The 14,554-nt window shown below is 43.6% G+C and overlaps 1 protein-coding gene across 2 annotated transcripts; it reads left to right on the top strand.

The window, feature by feature from the left end:
• Nucleotides 1–449: 449 nt before the first annotated feature.
• timp2a (TIMP metallopeptidase inhibitor 2a) lies at nucleotides 450–12,757 on the top strand. 2 transcript variants are annotated; one of them, XM_062414052.1, is made up of 6 exons: nucleotides 450–845; nucleotides 7,095–7,195; nucleotides 7,295–7,403; nucleotides 9,525–9,649; nucleotides 10,655–10,901; nucleotides 11,736–12,757. In XM_062414052.1, the coding sequence occupies exons 1-5, from the start codon at nucleotides 713–715 to the stop codon at nucleotides 10,850–10,852; spliced, it is 666 nt and encodes a 221-aa protein (XP_062270036.1). In that variant the 5' UTR covers nucleotides 450–712; the 3' UTR covers nucleotides 10,853–10,901; nucleotides 11,736–12,757. The 2 variants fall into 2 exon arrangements, with proteins under 2 accessions (XP_062270036.1, XP_062270035.1); XM_062414051.1 differs by having other exon boundaries at nucleotides 10,655–12,757.
• Nucleotides 12,758–14,554: the final 1,797 nt, after the last annotated feature.

A 14,554-nucleotide genomic window follows, 5' to 3' on the forward strand; every position in this document is an offset into this window, starting at 1 on the left:
ATTGTAAGTTGCCTTGGATAAAAGCGGCAGCTAAATTAAATGTAATGTAATGTAATAGTAAAAGTAGTAGTAGTAGTAGTAGTAGATAGTATATTTGATTACTTTATTACCATTATCTATTTTCTAAAGTGCTTATCATTTAAGAGTTGGGATGCTGTTGTTAATAATAATAATAATATTAATATAATTTGCAAATTAAATTAAAAGCAAGGAAGAAAAGCCTTTTAATGACTGTAAAAAGTTAAATACAATACAAAGCTATATATCTTCGTCATCATCATCATCATCATTATTTTTATTATTTGTATTATTATTATTATTATTATGCGGGACCTCTTGGCCCTCTCTCCTGGCTCCTATCGTCTCTTAAAGAAGGAGGCAGCGCCCCCTGCCGGTAGAGCCGTCACTGCCGGGGGGAGGAGTCGCACACGTCTTTATAAAACCCAGCTCGACCCCAGAAAAGAAAACACTCCTGAGAAGACCCCAGCAGACTGTGACCCGCGCATCCACCGTGTGTCCCCCCCCTCTGCAGCGGGGCTGAGCGAGCAGACAGGCCGGTGTTGTTGACGTCGCCAGGTCGGTGAATAAATCGGAAAAGAAGCCGGGGAGGAGGACGCAGCTGTCAGCCGCTGGATCTGCACCGCAACGTATCTGCGCAGCAACAAAGAGGCTGAACCGAAAACAACCATCACAACCACCAGTGCTCAGCAACATGTTAACGTTTCCCGTTAACGGCGTCCTGTGCACGCTCGCCCTGCTGATGCTGTGGCGGGCGGAGGAGCTGGCGGAGGCGTGCAGCTGCGCTCCGGTTCATCCGCAACAGGCGTTCTGCAACGCCGACGTAGGTGAGTACAGCACCGGGGAGTCTGCTCCTGCTGTTGTTGTTGTTGTTTACTCAGCCCGTGTTGCTGCATGAGACTCCGGCTCGGATCACGGGGGACACATCGGTGGTTTGCAGCCGCCTCTGGTGCGTGCTGAGCGGGCTCACAGAGGCTGGAGGGAGCCGCTGGAAGGTGGAGGGTATTGCTCCACAAGGCCATGGCCCACTGCATCGCACTCAGCCTGCACACTTGCACACGCATGACTTTTTTTTATCCCTGTCATGTTTACAACAGTGGACCTCTGTTAGACCCAGGTGGCTATTTGGGAAAGGGATATTTGCAGGGACCACACGCATGCACAAATGCAAACCTGCTTATTTTGGAGTTGAAAATTGCAGCCATGATACTCACTGATGACTTAGTATTCTTCCATTACTGACAACTCCTTGCTGCTCCCTTCATCTCTGTCAGACATTTTCTCATGAAAAAACACATTAAACATTGACACGCTGTTTATTCTAATCAATGTTGTAAATACTGTTTATTTTGCTGCTGTTCCCAGCTACACGCAGCATCTATTGCACATCTGTCCGCCCTGGGAGGGGATTCCTCACATGTGACTCTCTTTGAGGTCTCTACGTGTTTCTTCCCCTGTTGATAAGGTTTCTTGGGAGTTTTTCCTCACTCTTGTTGAGGGTTAGAGAAAGAGGATGTCGCACCTTGATAAGCCCCATGAGACAAATTTGTGATTTGTGAATCTGGGTCATACAAATCTGATTCATCGATTTGATAATAACCTGAATGAACTTAATCGTTATTATCACATCTCAGTAGGCGCCTCTAAAATCCTGAGTAAGGCCGCCGTGTTGCTGCATGTCAGGGTGTGAGTGCACTGTGTTTGTGTAATATCCAGGAAGGATTCTGCTCCCACCACTGAACATAATGTCTCAGGCTGTGGAGCTGGAGCTGGATTGTGCATGTTTACCCAGGCTTCACCCTCCGGCAGCTCCAGGACGAAGCAGCAGCAGCAGCAGCAGCAGCAGCAGAAGAAGCAGCGTCTCCTGGCTTTTGCAGGGCAACGTGGCACAAGAGAGGGGAAACAGACGAGGAGGGAAAGAGCAGAGAGGAGGACAAGGGATGGAGAGAGTGAAGAGAAATTTCAGGGGAGGGGGGGTTTGAAAAATCTCAACCGCAGAATATGTCACAGAGCAAGCTTTCCTTTCCTCCTTTTTTTCCTTTTTTAATATCCATTCCTGCCTTGTTTCTTCCTGTGAGGGGTGGTGCAGAGAGGAATTACAGGAATGCTGCTGGGATTTTCCCAACTTTGCTCCGGTGGACTCACACACTCGCACTCACACAGACTTTCAAAGCCCACATAGACACCGTGCGGCCTGCTGCCATGCATGTGGAGGAGTCTCTCTATTTCTCTCTCTCATACACACACACACACACACAGACACACACACACATACACACACATGCACAGTGACATCTGGCTGTCAGTTCAGGGCGTGTTTCGGGGAAAAAACCCAATAAAAGTCACGGTCGAAGTAGAAAAATGCCTGGTATCCTTGAGAATAAGGGAAGTTCAAGACCGCACTACTCTGGCTGCATCTTTTCTTCCTTCTTTCATGCCCAAGTGTGTCCGTGCATGTTTGTGACTGTGTGTTGATGTTTATCTGCAATTTCGTATCGCAAAAAGACAGCTCTATTTTCAGGTGTGACTCAAGCGCCCGCTGAGGTGGCAGCTCCCAGAGACAGAATGTCTCCCAGCGGAGGTGTATGTGAGGTTTGTGTTGTTTTGAAATTGAGTCAATAAGGCCTTTGTCAGCCCTCGCAAAAGGGAGGGAGGGTGCCGTGCTTTAAAGGCCGCGCACACCACTAAACGGCAACGATGGCCGAGGCCATTGTCGGGTGACGATTTTCGGGGCGGATCCGAGGATGAAACTGTTTCTTTGTTTTGAAGATCTAAGAGCCTCAAACTGCCTGGTTAGAAACCTCCAGGACTTGTTGTTGTGTGGTTGCCCAACAAAGTGACACTGTCGACAGTTAATGTGGTCGGACAAGTGTTTGTTTTTTGGTGAAGTGGGATCCCACTCCCTGCTCGTTCAGACACACACACACACACACACACACACACACACACACACACACACACACTGTGCATGAAGAAACCAGCCGTGTGAGTTTACTGGTGTGTGTGTGTCACCTTCTGTTTTTCATACTAAATTATCCTCTGTGTCACCCCACAGGCCATTAAAATCAAGAAGTGTCATGCATTTACCACACATTCACACACACTGATAGAGACACAAACATCCTCTTTTCAAATAAATCTGTGGCCCACAGAGGGGAACTTCCCAGTCAGTCCATCCTTAGACTGGGCGTCTAGGAAGACCAGCATCACCCTGCTCTCTGGAGGAAAACAGCAGTGGACATGCAACAGCACATGCACACTCACTCGAGACGTCTCCATTTATGAAAGAATATGCATGTTTTAGTCATGCACGCATCATAAGACCCCGAGTCTCTCAGACACAGCGACAGACCTCAAGCTTATCCATTGAAAATGAATCAGAATCTATTTTGGAGGGTGTTTGAGAAGAGCCTGGTGGATCCTCAGGGTTTTAGAAATAAATTAGCGGGATGAGCTTATTCAGCCAGCGTTTATTTAAAGGTGCTACATGTATGTTTTTGCTTTCGCTGCATAGCCAACTACCACCTACTGTTTACTCAACAGTTTAGCCAAAACATTGCAACTTATTTCCTAATAGCTTTCTCCATCAGCTGGAATGGCAGTGTTGACTCTTGTTCTGCTTCTGTTTCTCTCATTTCTCTCCTCCACTGAAGTTGCACTGCTCGGAAGGCTCATTGTGGTGTCTTGTTTTGTTAGATCAGACATTATGCTCATATCCAGCTTCATCATTTTACTTTGGGACATTATTTGGAAAAGGTTTACTTGGAAAAGGGTTTACATGCTCTAATGTTAACTTTTCATTCTTTCCTTATCCTGCCCATTGCTGCAGCTCCTCTCTTCAGCCTCTGTCTGAGAAACTTGGTTTTAAGCCACCGATAAAGCCCAGTCTAATTGGCCAACCACTTCCAGTCCATGTGAGAGATGGTGGCCTCCAGTCTAACCCCTAACCCTAACCCATTACCTGGCTCTTTTAGGACACTTTGACACGATTATGCCATTATGTCGTATCAGTAAGACACTAATGATGAAGCACTTCAGGATCAGGTTTTTTTCTGTCAGTGCAAGGATCCCTCATATGTGGTTTATGAAGAGCTGTCATAAACCGATCTCTCAGTCAATAGACTTTATTTGTCCTTGTTTACATGGACAGCAATATTCAGATTTTATTATACTGCATTTTCCGATTGCCTTAACCTGAATCTAGATTATAATAAGACTAGTCTATAGTTTGTCCCATATAAACAGAAATATTAATTAAATATTTTATTAGAAGCTCGTACAAACATCAGAATGAGGTCATAAGTCTGAATATTACTGTCCAGGTAGACCTCACTGATAATTATCACCCGAGCTTTGTAGAGCATTTTATTTGTCTTTCGCAAAAAGTTCCAGATTTAATGTCCTTGACAAACAAGTGAATATAAAATACAATAAGTATTTACAATTAGAAATGATAAAAAAAAGAACCAAATGAGTGAATTTCAATTTATACAAAAATATTGAATTATCCAAAATTATTTTCAGATATATATTAAAAAAGGGAGCTTTCTCCCATGCTGCACATGGTCTTCATCCAGATGTTGCCAGAGGTCATGAGCTGCAGGCCGAGTTGTGTTCGAGGGCGACTCGTCTCTGTTCCAATGTCACATTAAACACAGGCCCTGCGTACGTCTGACGCTGGATTCAACCACACCAGGAGAGTCGGGGATGATTTGGTGGTCGCTGGAGTATGAAAAAAGAAATGGATAGTCCTGCGGTGGACTGAATGGAGAGTGTAAGGGGGGGGGGCACTTAGACTGTGGTGTGTGTGTTCATTGGGGGTTTGTATGGAAAACATTGCGTAGTGCAAGACTGATGCATGTATAAGTCATTAAGCGTCGTCCTGGTCAGGAGGGTAGGGGAGCCCGGCTGAATGTGGGTCACTAGTTGGTTTGGGGGGGGGGGCTCCTCTGGGCTGATTGACTGCTGATCCGACAACTGTGGGATCAATCTGCGGCGAAGCTCGGGCTGCCCGCAGGCCCCTGGTCATCCTGCTAGTTCAGCATCACACTGTGCAGTCTGCTGCCTCCGCAACAAGCTCCTTAGACCGCCCGGGACCATCCGCTCCGGCTTTATTGCAGGAGGGGAGAAACGGAGATGTTAAACATGTCTGCATCACAGAGGTAGACGGATAAAGCTCCCAGAATAGCAATGCATTGTGAGCAACGGTGTAATTTGCTCCTTAGTGTTGTTGCCCTGCTGCTGATTCTCTCCTCATTAGCTTGTGGCTCAGAACGAGGTCAGGAAATGAGAGTGGAAAAACTGGGAGGAATGCAGGACAGTGCCAGCCAGGTATACTGCTGCATGTGTGTGTTTATGTGTGCACTCTGGCTGTTGCCGCGGCATATTTGCATTAGCATCAGAGTGGAACCTGCATGCAGAGGTTTTAATGTGAGGAACCAGCACAAATACATAATCTACTAAGACCATTGATCAGTGATGACAACGGTTCCGCTTGTTACTCCGAGGTGATAAAGACCTGCATGTGTTGATGTGTGTCTTTAATCGTATATCTGCAGTAGTTTTTTCTTTAGGCCAGTTGGGGGCAGCACAACAATCTATCAACACAATCCAATTAACATCTTATAAAGATGATGGATTTGTAAAAATGTGAATTCATTCTAACCCCATCAGCCCAATAATCAGAATTGGGTTATGAGAAAAAGAATGGTGTATAGTTTTATTCACAGTGTTTATAAGATTCCCATAAAATTTGTATTGCTGCTTACGAAATACCAAATCTGCCTCACTTTCATAATTAGCTGCAGTGGGAAGAATGTAAAAGGAAAACGGAAGTAACGCTGGAACGAGGCGAAAAACTAGACGCTATTAACTCTGAGAGCCATGAACCTTCATATTTGTGTCGGCTCCAAACCATTAACTGAACCCAAGGGTGTAAGAGCAACAGCAGTTTGTGTGCGTTTTTGTGTTTTCATGTCCCCTGTTCCTGCTTATTCTATGGGGGGTTTTTTTCTCTCACTCTATTGCTCATATTTTCCATTCTGAATAAATGCCATCAGCATAGCTGAAGCTTGATGTAGTCATTCAGGCCAATAAAATACACACACACAAACACAGTGAGAAACTTGCCTCTGGCCAAGTCTTTCTTTATGTATCCGCTTCCAAGTTGTATTCTTCTATCTTAATTCTGGACCTGTTTCCTGGTCGTGTTTGATTCACAGGACTAGGACTAATGGGATCCTTTAGTTTGGTTTTCATTGACTGGACCAGATGCTGAAGCTCATCAGAGCCATGCCTTATTGTGGATTGTGCCCATGAGCCTTCTTGCAACTCTGAAAGTTGTTTTGGCTTTTGTCCGATCTGCCTTTTTCTCAGCCTTGGAGGTTGTGGATAAGAATCTGAAGGTTGGCTGATGAATGAGTATCATCAACTTTCAGTGGGTCATGTCATGAAGTCAAGATCACGTCGCTAACGATAAGTAGATGATGTTTCCATTGTTGTAAAATCGGACAAGTTGTTATTCGTTTGTTTGGTCTATGACTGAAAACTGACACATGTCACAGTGTCAAATGTGTAAGAATAAGAAAATTGTCGCCTTTGCCCTTTCAAATACTTGGAATTGGTTATCAGAGTTGTAGTAGTAGATTTTTCTTTCAACCAATTAAATCATTAATTGGTTGATTGACAGAAAAGGAATCTGCTACTATTTTCAGAATTCGAAAAAATGGCAAACCGTCATGTTCTCACTGCATTGCAGTTGCTGCTTTTCTTCATTTAGAAATCTTATTATCTATTTTATTGTCTTAAGAGCTGCAACAATCAGATGATGAATTGATTTGTTGAACTACAGAAACCGATTCTTCAAAGATTTTCCTGTAGAAAGTCCAAATATTCATTAATTATGAAAGTTTCCTGCTTTTCTCCGTTTAAATGATTGTGAATTAAATATGTTATGGTTTTAACTGTTTACCCCGACAAACAAGACGATTGAAAATGTGACTTGTGACATTTCGCAGGTTAATTGAGAAAACAACCTACAGATGAGCTGACCGTGTTCCTCTGTGTTTCTCTCACAGTGATTCGAGCGAAGGTGGTGGGGGAGAGGGAGGTGGACTCAGGGAACGATGTCTACGGGAACCCCATCAAGAGGATCCAGTATGAGGTCAAACAGATCAAGGTAAGAACACGGTCATCATCACTGTAGGGTTCTGCAGTCTCACTTTGAGCCCTTCCTCCTGACCTTTGACCTGCCCCTCCCTCCATGGTTTTGTTCCAGATGTTCAAGGGCCCGAACCAGGACATCGAGGCTGTGTTCACCGCTCCAGTGTCCGCTGTGTGTGGCGCTACCCTGGATGCCGCTGGCAAGAAGGAGTACCTGATCTCAGGTCTGTTTCTACTTTTATGTCAGCTTGGCGTATCGCTTAAATGCCCTGCGGCTGAAGTAAATCATGATTTCAGTTTTTAGTGAAAGAATAGACATAAATAGGAAAACAATAGGATTGCACAAAGAGACAGATAAACAGATATTGACCTGCAGCTGTTAACATCCAGACAGACAAACACGAGGCTGTTTAAAGACAAGCAGGGACCTTCTGTGTCTCGGAGGAGTTACTGTTGATGTTATTATGTGTAATGATACGCTGCTGCGTAAACCGTGGAGACTGGGAGTGACCTTGTCTGTCGTCTCAGGCTCATGGGAGATGTTAAAGATACGTACTGTTTAGTCCCCTCTCCCCCCGCTCAAGGTGGGATGACCATGAAATGAAAATAAAAATCTTTCACACCCTGAAGAGAGCAGGATGCTGACTGGATGTACGGAGTCCTAATGCCTGTCTAAGACCTTGTGTTACACAGATGTCATCTTTAACACAGAGGCTGCCTGTAGAGCCAGAAACTAACTTATATTTCACTTCTTTCATTTATAACCTGACTCTACAGCTGCCTTTAGCATATCAGAGCTTTAGTTACATCCACCAAGGAAGTTAAAAGGTCATTTTCACCCCTTTCTGTTTGTTTGTTTGTTTGTTTGTTGGATGGTTTGTGAGTAAGATTACACGAAAACATCCAAACACATTTCAACAATACTTGATGTGAGGATGCAGTGCGGGTCAGAGAAGAAGTCATTCAATTTTGGTGCAGATTCAGGATTTCCAAAACAATGTGTTTCAGTGCAGGTTTAAAGCAATTGCTCTGATGATACTGCATATCTGTTTGTTAAATATTAATCTACAGACAGGATATCTTTAACTTAGCTAAACATAAAAGACTATTAACAGTGACAGAGAAGCAACTTCAGAGGTGCTGGTTGGCAAATTCTGTGTTTATGGACAGTTATCCAACTCTCCACCAGACAGTCAATGAGCATATTTCCTGAAAAGTCAAAGTATTCCTTTAGTGGCTGCACGCTAAACCTGGCTGGTATTGTGATTTGAGGCAGCGCAGGCAGTCCGCAGTGTTCAGACAGACATGGTAGAGTGAGTGGACGAGACACAGGGGACCATGATGTCATGCGCGCTCTGGTTTCCTCATCTCAGACAGAGATGTACCCGCAAACACTCACCCCTAATTACACAGAGTTGTACGGAGAGGAACTGCTGAAGCCAGCGTTTCCTTCCTCTTTTCTTTTTTTTCTTTCTCTCAGATGTTGGAATCAAGCGTTGGGAAAGAAAGTTTCTGCCGACGGGGGCGTCTGTTTCACAGTGACTCATCCTTTCTTTAGTTTTAAGGGTAAAAAGACTTGGACGAGATCCAGTGAAATGTGAGTGAGCCGTGTCTGCGTTGAGGACACACCGGGACAACTTGAGCATGTTGAGAGTTGCTCTGCATGCAGATGGAGGGGTCGACCTTAGAACTCCACGTGAAACATCGTCCTGTTTTGACTGGTGCCAGTAAAGCGTGAAAAACAAGCACCAGCCCTTCACAAGGACAAGTGGTGTGTGTTGACGCCTGCAGGCACCGCGCTGAGAAGTCCCCGATTTTATCAGTGGTACATGCGAATCTGAGGCTCGTGGTTGGTGACCTTCTGTCAGATGAGAAAGTTTACACTCACCAGGAGCCGTGTGTGCAATCTTATGTCTGTAAAGACGGACGAAGCATCAATACTCGCACTATCCACAAATTGGCCAATATATCCCATAATAATGCTCTCTTTACATTATTTGGAGCCTGAGTCTGCGCAGAAGCGATCAACAGTCTCAGCTGTCAATCACAACATTTATACTGTCTAATAGTTAATTATAACCAAACAGGTTGGAGAGATGAACATGAACATTTATCAAAGTAATAAAAAGCAGCTTAAATTACAAATATTTGACCAACTATGACTTTTTAATTTGTCCCTTGTCCCATCCACCGACAGGCTGGAGGCGGGGTTTATGACCTAGCCACCAGGGGTCATTCGAGGTGACATGATGGCTTCTGGGAGCCGTCCTGTCGTCCGTCTTTACGATGTACAGTCTATTGTTGGTCCCTCTGACGCTTTCATTGCCGTTTTTCTTTCTTCACAGGCAAGGCCGAGGCCGGCGGGCAGATGCATGTGACCCTGTGTGATTACATCACGCTGTGGGACTCCTTGAGCGCCACCCAGAAGAAGAGCCTCAGCCAGCGCTACCAGATGGGCTGTGAATGCAAGGTAAGATGCAGCAGGGTGCCTTCTTTGTGTGTGTGCGTGTTTGCGTGAGACTGTAGTTTGTCCTCATAAAAAAAACAATAAAAGAAGCTGCAGTTATTTCCCGCCTGGAGCTGAAAACCAGACATAACAGGCAAAACAAGACGAGACATGAGCCAGAACAACAGCTCCAACAACAAACAACCATCTTTTATTCACTGCGAGGGACTGTTTCTTTTACCCCGTGCTGTAAGCAGAGACCACAGGAAGCCACCGGCCCCTCCGATAATTTTTCATGAAAACACAGCTCTGTTTTTATAGAGCTCACACAAACAATATGTCATGCATTTATTGATCAGCTTCAAAGTTGCTGAAAGGAGGATTGTGTTTCCTTTGAACAGAGCCAGTCTTTAATTACTTCAGACTATTTACTCTATAGACATGAGCATGGCACCAATTTTATTATGTTATGAAATATAAAAGCTCTTGTCCTAAAAATGCAGTCCCAATTTGATTTGGTGACACCTGTTTACAGCAAGTGCATTTTAATACAGCAACAAACCACTTCAGCACACTCGGTCTCTGCCAGCATTGTTGTCAGGGCCAAGTTGGGGTTCAGTAACTTACCCAAGGAAACTTTGGCCCATGGAGATGGGGATTGAACCGCTGACTTTCTGGTTGGTGAATAACCCGCTCTTTCTCCTGAGCCACAGCTGCCTCCAACCACGGATAAGTGGGAGTAGATGAAGAAACTCCAGAAATGAGTGTAAATGCATATCACGTGGGTGACTGCAGGCTTCATTATTTGCTGTAACACACTGCATTTCCTGTGGTTTTGGCAAAATAAAAGCCTGTTAAAGGCTTTGAATGTGACTCAGCAGAAAAAAACATTTGCATTAGCGGCATTTTAAACAGATAAAAGAAAGGCTGCCCTATCTGTGAAATCTATGACTCTGATCTGGGAACATTATACCCCTCAGCAGATTGCACACACACAGAATAGAGATATTGATTTGTGTGTTTCTGCAGATCGTGCGCTGCCCCTCTCTGCCCTGCGAGATCTCGGCTCCCGAGGAGTGTCTGTGGACGGACCTGATGATCGAGAAGCAGGTCCACGGGCGGCAGGCCAACCACTACGCCTGCGTGAAGCGGGCGGACGGCTCCTGCTCCTGGTATCGCGGCGTCGCACTGCCCAAGAAGGAGTTCCTGGACGCTGAGGACCCCTAGGGCACTCGGCACGCCTGACCGCTCACTGCACAGCCTGACGGAAATAAATGTAAACGATTCCATTGACATGAAATATAACCGCATCAGGCAAAGTGATTTTTTTTTTTTATATGAAAAGTAAAGCTAATGTGACTGAAATTACCCGCTGGTCTGAAAACAATCTCCAGCCTCTCTTTGTGTTGGTCGTCTCGAAGCGTTTCAGTCGGAGCTGGAGCCACTTTTCACCTCAGCACAGCTCGACGTCAGCGGAGAGCTCAGAGGTTGTTCTCAGACACAGCGTCTCTGTAAAAGCAGATAAAATAGCATCAAGAGACATAGACTGGTCAAGTGATGATGTAACTTCCTCCTGAGGCTGGCTTCAGGAGGATTTATAAATTCTTGTTGAGACAGAGCACTTCCTGCCCGGCAAAGCTCTTCTGCAGCTCTGCTCCCCGAAATCAAATCCCCCTTCTCTACGGACGATCATGCGTTACCCATCATGTTTCTACTTTTATTACCTCATCCTCCATTTTATTCCAAAGCCAAATTCCAAGTTGCCTTTTTTTAAATGATTGTCTGCCTCTCTGCGGAAACTATTAGTGTACTGCTTCTCTCATCCTCTCTGCTGGGAGCTGTTTGGCCACCGGAGCCATTGGATGTCCCCTCACGATTATAATTGTTTCACGAATCATCTTGCATAGGCTGACGTTTCCTGGTTTTTCGTCCGGTGTAGTTCTAAAAGTGATTTGTAACAGCAGCCTGTGACCGTCACGGGCCTCACTGGACCAGTCTATGCTGTGTGAGGATGAGCGCTCTAAATTGAAACCTGCTTATGAGGAGAAAAATAACAAAACCATCCCTCTTCTTTTCTCTTCTTCTTCTTCTTCTTCTTCTTCTTCTTCAGATCTTCACCTCTCTCCCTCCTTTGTCCCCACTATGTAGCTGTACAGTACCTATGCATATACTTTTGTTGTTACTTGATGATTATTATTTACTGCATTAGAACTAGATTTGCACTTTTTTGAGGATGAGTTCCAGTAAAGACGAGCGCCTGAGCACTCTGATGTGACAGTTGTTATCTTTCGCCCAGACCGACAGATCCGCCCTCAGGTGCAGATATTGCCTATTTTGAGTGCTTTTATTTTGGTGAGTTCCCACTTCACAGAAGCAAGCGTATCCTTGTCATCTTCGTCGTGACATATAAAAAAAAAAACGGTGAAAGCAGTGAAAGGGAAGAAAACTAAGAAGGTGGTGTGTGCGAGGTTCGGATATAAGGGATAATTTTTTAGAAGATTTATGTATGAAAGATAAACAAAGTTTGTGGGATGTTATTTCAGTGTCTTTGTACTATCTGTTGGTTGTAAATGCAAACAGCAGTTTCATGATTTGCCAATATATTTCATCTCATGAGTAATAATGTCTTTTCGCGCTTAATGTTCGCTTTGACTCGTCTTTCCTGCTCCTTCAAGTTATTAATGAAAAGCTTTATCGCTGTCCTAGAAAGCAAGTTACTCAATTGAAGTTTACAGTGCTGTTTTATACACCTCAAGCTACATTAACAAAAAAAATATATATATGATGGAGTATTAGAGGCATAATTTAAAAGTAAACTCTTTCCATTTTCCATTACTTTGTATTTTTTCAGTGTTATTATTATACCTGTCATGATTTTTTTTTTTTGTGTTTTTCGCTGTCTATGTCTACGATGTCTGTAGCTGTAGTGTTGAGATGAGAAGGTCCTCTTGCGCTGGAATAACGCGAGAGTGAGAGTGAGAGCGATTAATCCTGTTTGGAGAGAAACGAGAAATGGGTACCCTGTGTGAATAGAGGACTGTGCATGTGTTCGATGCTTTGTGTAAGTCCGGGCAAAGGACTAAAAAAATATTCAGTATTATCGAATAAAAACCACCTGTTTGAAAGAATAAACGCTGCCCGTGTGAGTCACTTGACCGACCCAATAAGGGAAATACTTTATACCCTGTGCCTGTGCTGCATGAAGCACCATGTATCAGTTATTTTATATATTAATTTTACTGTCAGGACGAATTGGAATAACTTAGATAGATCTCTTTTTTATTGCGCTAATTTGCCTAAAATTACCATCAATAAACTGAAAATAAGCAGTTTATTGATTTCCAGATTCATTCACAAGACTGGCACTCAGTGGAGCTCAACAGAGTCCTATAGGTTCATCTCTGATCCATGCAGCTTCCTTCTACCAGGTCGGGTGGTTATTGGTCCAGTAGTTTATTACATAAACCTGTTGACTGACAAATCAGAGGTGAAAACATAACCTCCTTAGCAGAGGTAATAAAACCTCCACCCATTTATCAAGGAAATGTCACCAACATTAATAATTATTAGACAAAACACAACAGGAAATTAAAAGTAGAATGAAATGTTTTGAGAATGTCTAAATATTGATGGTTAATTTTCTGTTGGTCGACTTATCAAGTCATTTATTAAAAGCTAATTTTCCCCTGCTACTTAGTCTATAGGTTTTTTTGTATATTAGTTTATTTTTGTCGTGCACTGATTGCTTGTTGTACATCAAATTTTATGGACAAATTTTGTTATTCACAAGCTGCACAAACCATTATGGAGCAGCAGAGGAACCCAGCAGCCAGCAGGGGGCACCCTCTGGACATCACAGCAGACTGTGATTCTTGTAAGGCGTCTGAAGACAAGGTTGTAAAGTACTGGGTTATTCTCTAACAATAGGTTTTTAAAGTAGGTTAAATCGTCAAGTATCTAAAAGCCAAAAATATAAAAGTAACTTTTAAGTAAGACTGTCAAATATATGTAGTAAAGTAGAAAATACTTTTTCTAAAGTGTTTATCAAAAGCAACATAAAATGACACGGACACGCACACAGGATAATTTGTCCATCTCCTTTAGTACTTATTTCCTCATGGCAGTCATCAGGTGGTGTGGCCTAGTCGGTAGAGCGTTTGTTATTCAACAACAAGGACCTGGGTTCAAATCCCGTTCTATCTTATCTTCAAGCTGGCAATAGACTGTACTCTTAATTGGCAGGATTTCTCCTAATAATTTCAAGATATCTTACAATATGTAAATTTAAGTTAATGAAATATAAAAATAGGGGGAAAAAATGGGCTTCTGCGCAGGATGTGCCATGAAATGAACTATGAACTAATTAAGAATTTAAATGTTGAAGTATGAACGTGAACTATTCATGTTTACTTGTATGAACTGAACTTTGAACTAGTTCATGAGAGGTGTGAACTTGCACAACACTGATGGAGGGGCTGAGCTGGGAGAAGAGTAGACTTCTTACACTTAAATAGATTTGGGGTTCTACTCAACCAGGAAAGTATTTGAGAAATGTGCCGGCTGATCCCAGAGCGGCTGGTTTTGTCATCTCTGTTCATTCTCTCCTCAGCGATAGTCATCCGCTGTCAGAGGAGATGTTTCGTCTTCCTACATGGAGATTTAATTTGGACACTGAGGTCAGGTTGTAAAAGTCACGAGAGTGGGAGTAAATTGAATAGTATTGGAAGTGAATTGGATTGATGCAGGTACACTCTAACTGTCCTTTGCCACTTTTCTTGGATTGACTTTTTACTTTGACGTCTCCCTTTGCAGAACCAGTCCCTTTTTGGGAACTGTTGCTTCAACCTCTGCTTGCAATCCTGGTTACCCAAGACAGAGTTGACAGACAGGAAGTGATGCAACACCGAATGGACACTTCCGGTCCAAACT

Source organism: Platichthys flesus, chromosome 20 (genome assembly GCF_949316205.1).
Source record: "Platichthys flesus chromosome 20, fPlaFle2.1, whole genome shotgun sequence".
NCBI classification, from domain to species: domain Eukaryota; kingdom Metazoa; phylum Chordata; class Actinopteri; order Pleuronectiformes; family Pleuronectidae; genus Platichthys; species Platichthys flesus.

What these genes read in the sequence shown, in the direction of transcription:
- timp2a (XM_062414051.1), top strand. Translation starts at nt 713, where the DNA reads ATGTTAACGTTTCCCGTTAACGGCGTCCTGTGCACGCTCGCCCTGCTG. An exon ending in GTTCTGCAACGCCGACGTAG is followed by an intron (nt 846 to 7,094) that starts GTGAGTACAGCA and finishes TTTCTCTCACAG; the next exon opens with TGATTCGAGCGAAGGTGGTG. An exon ending in ATGAGGTCAAACAGATCAAG is followed by an intron (nt 7,196 to 7,294) that starts GTAAGAACACGG and finishes GTTTTGTTCCAG; the next exon opens with ATGTTCAAGGGCCCGAACCA.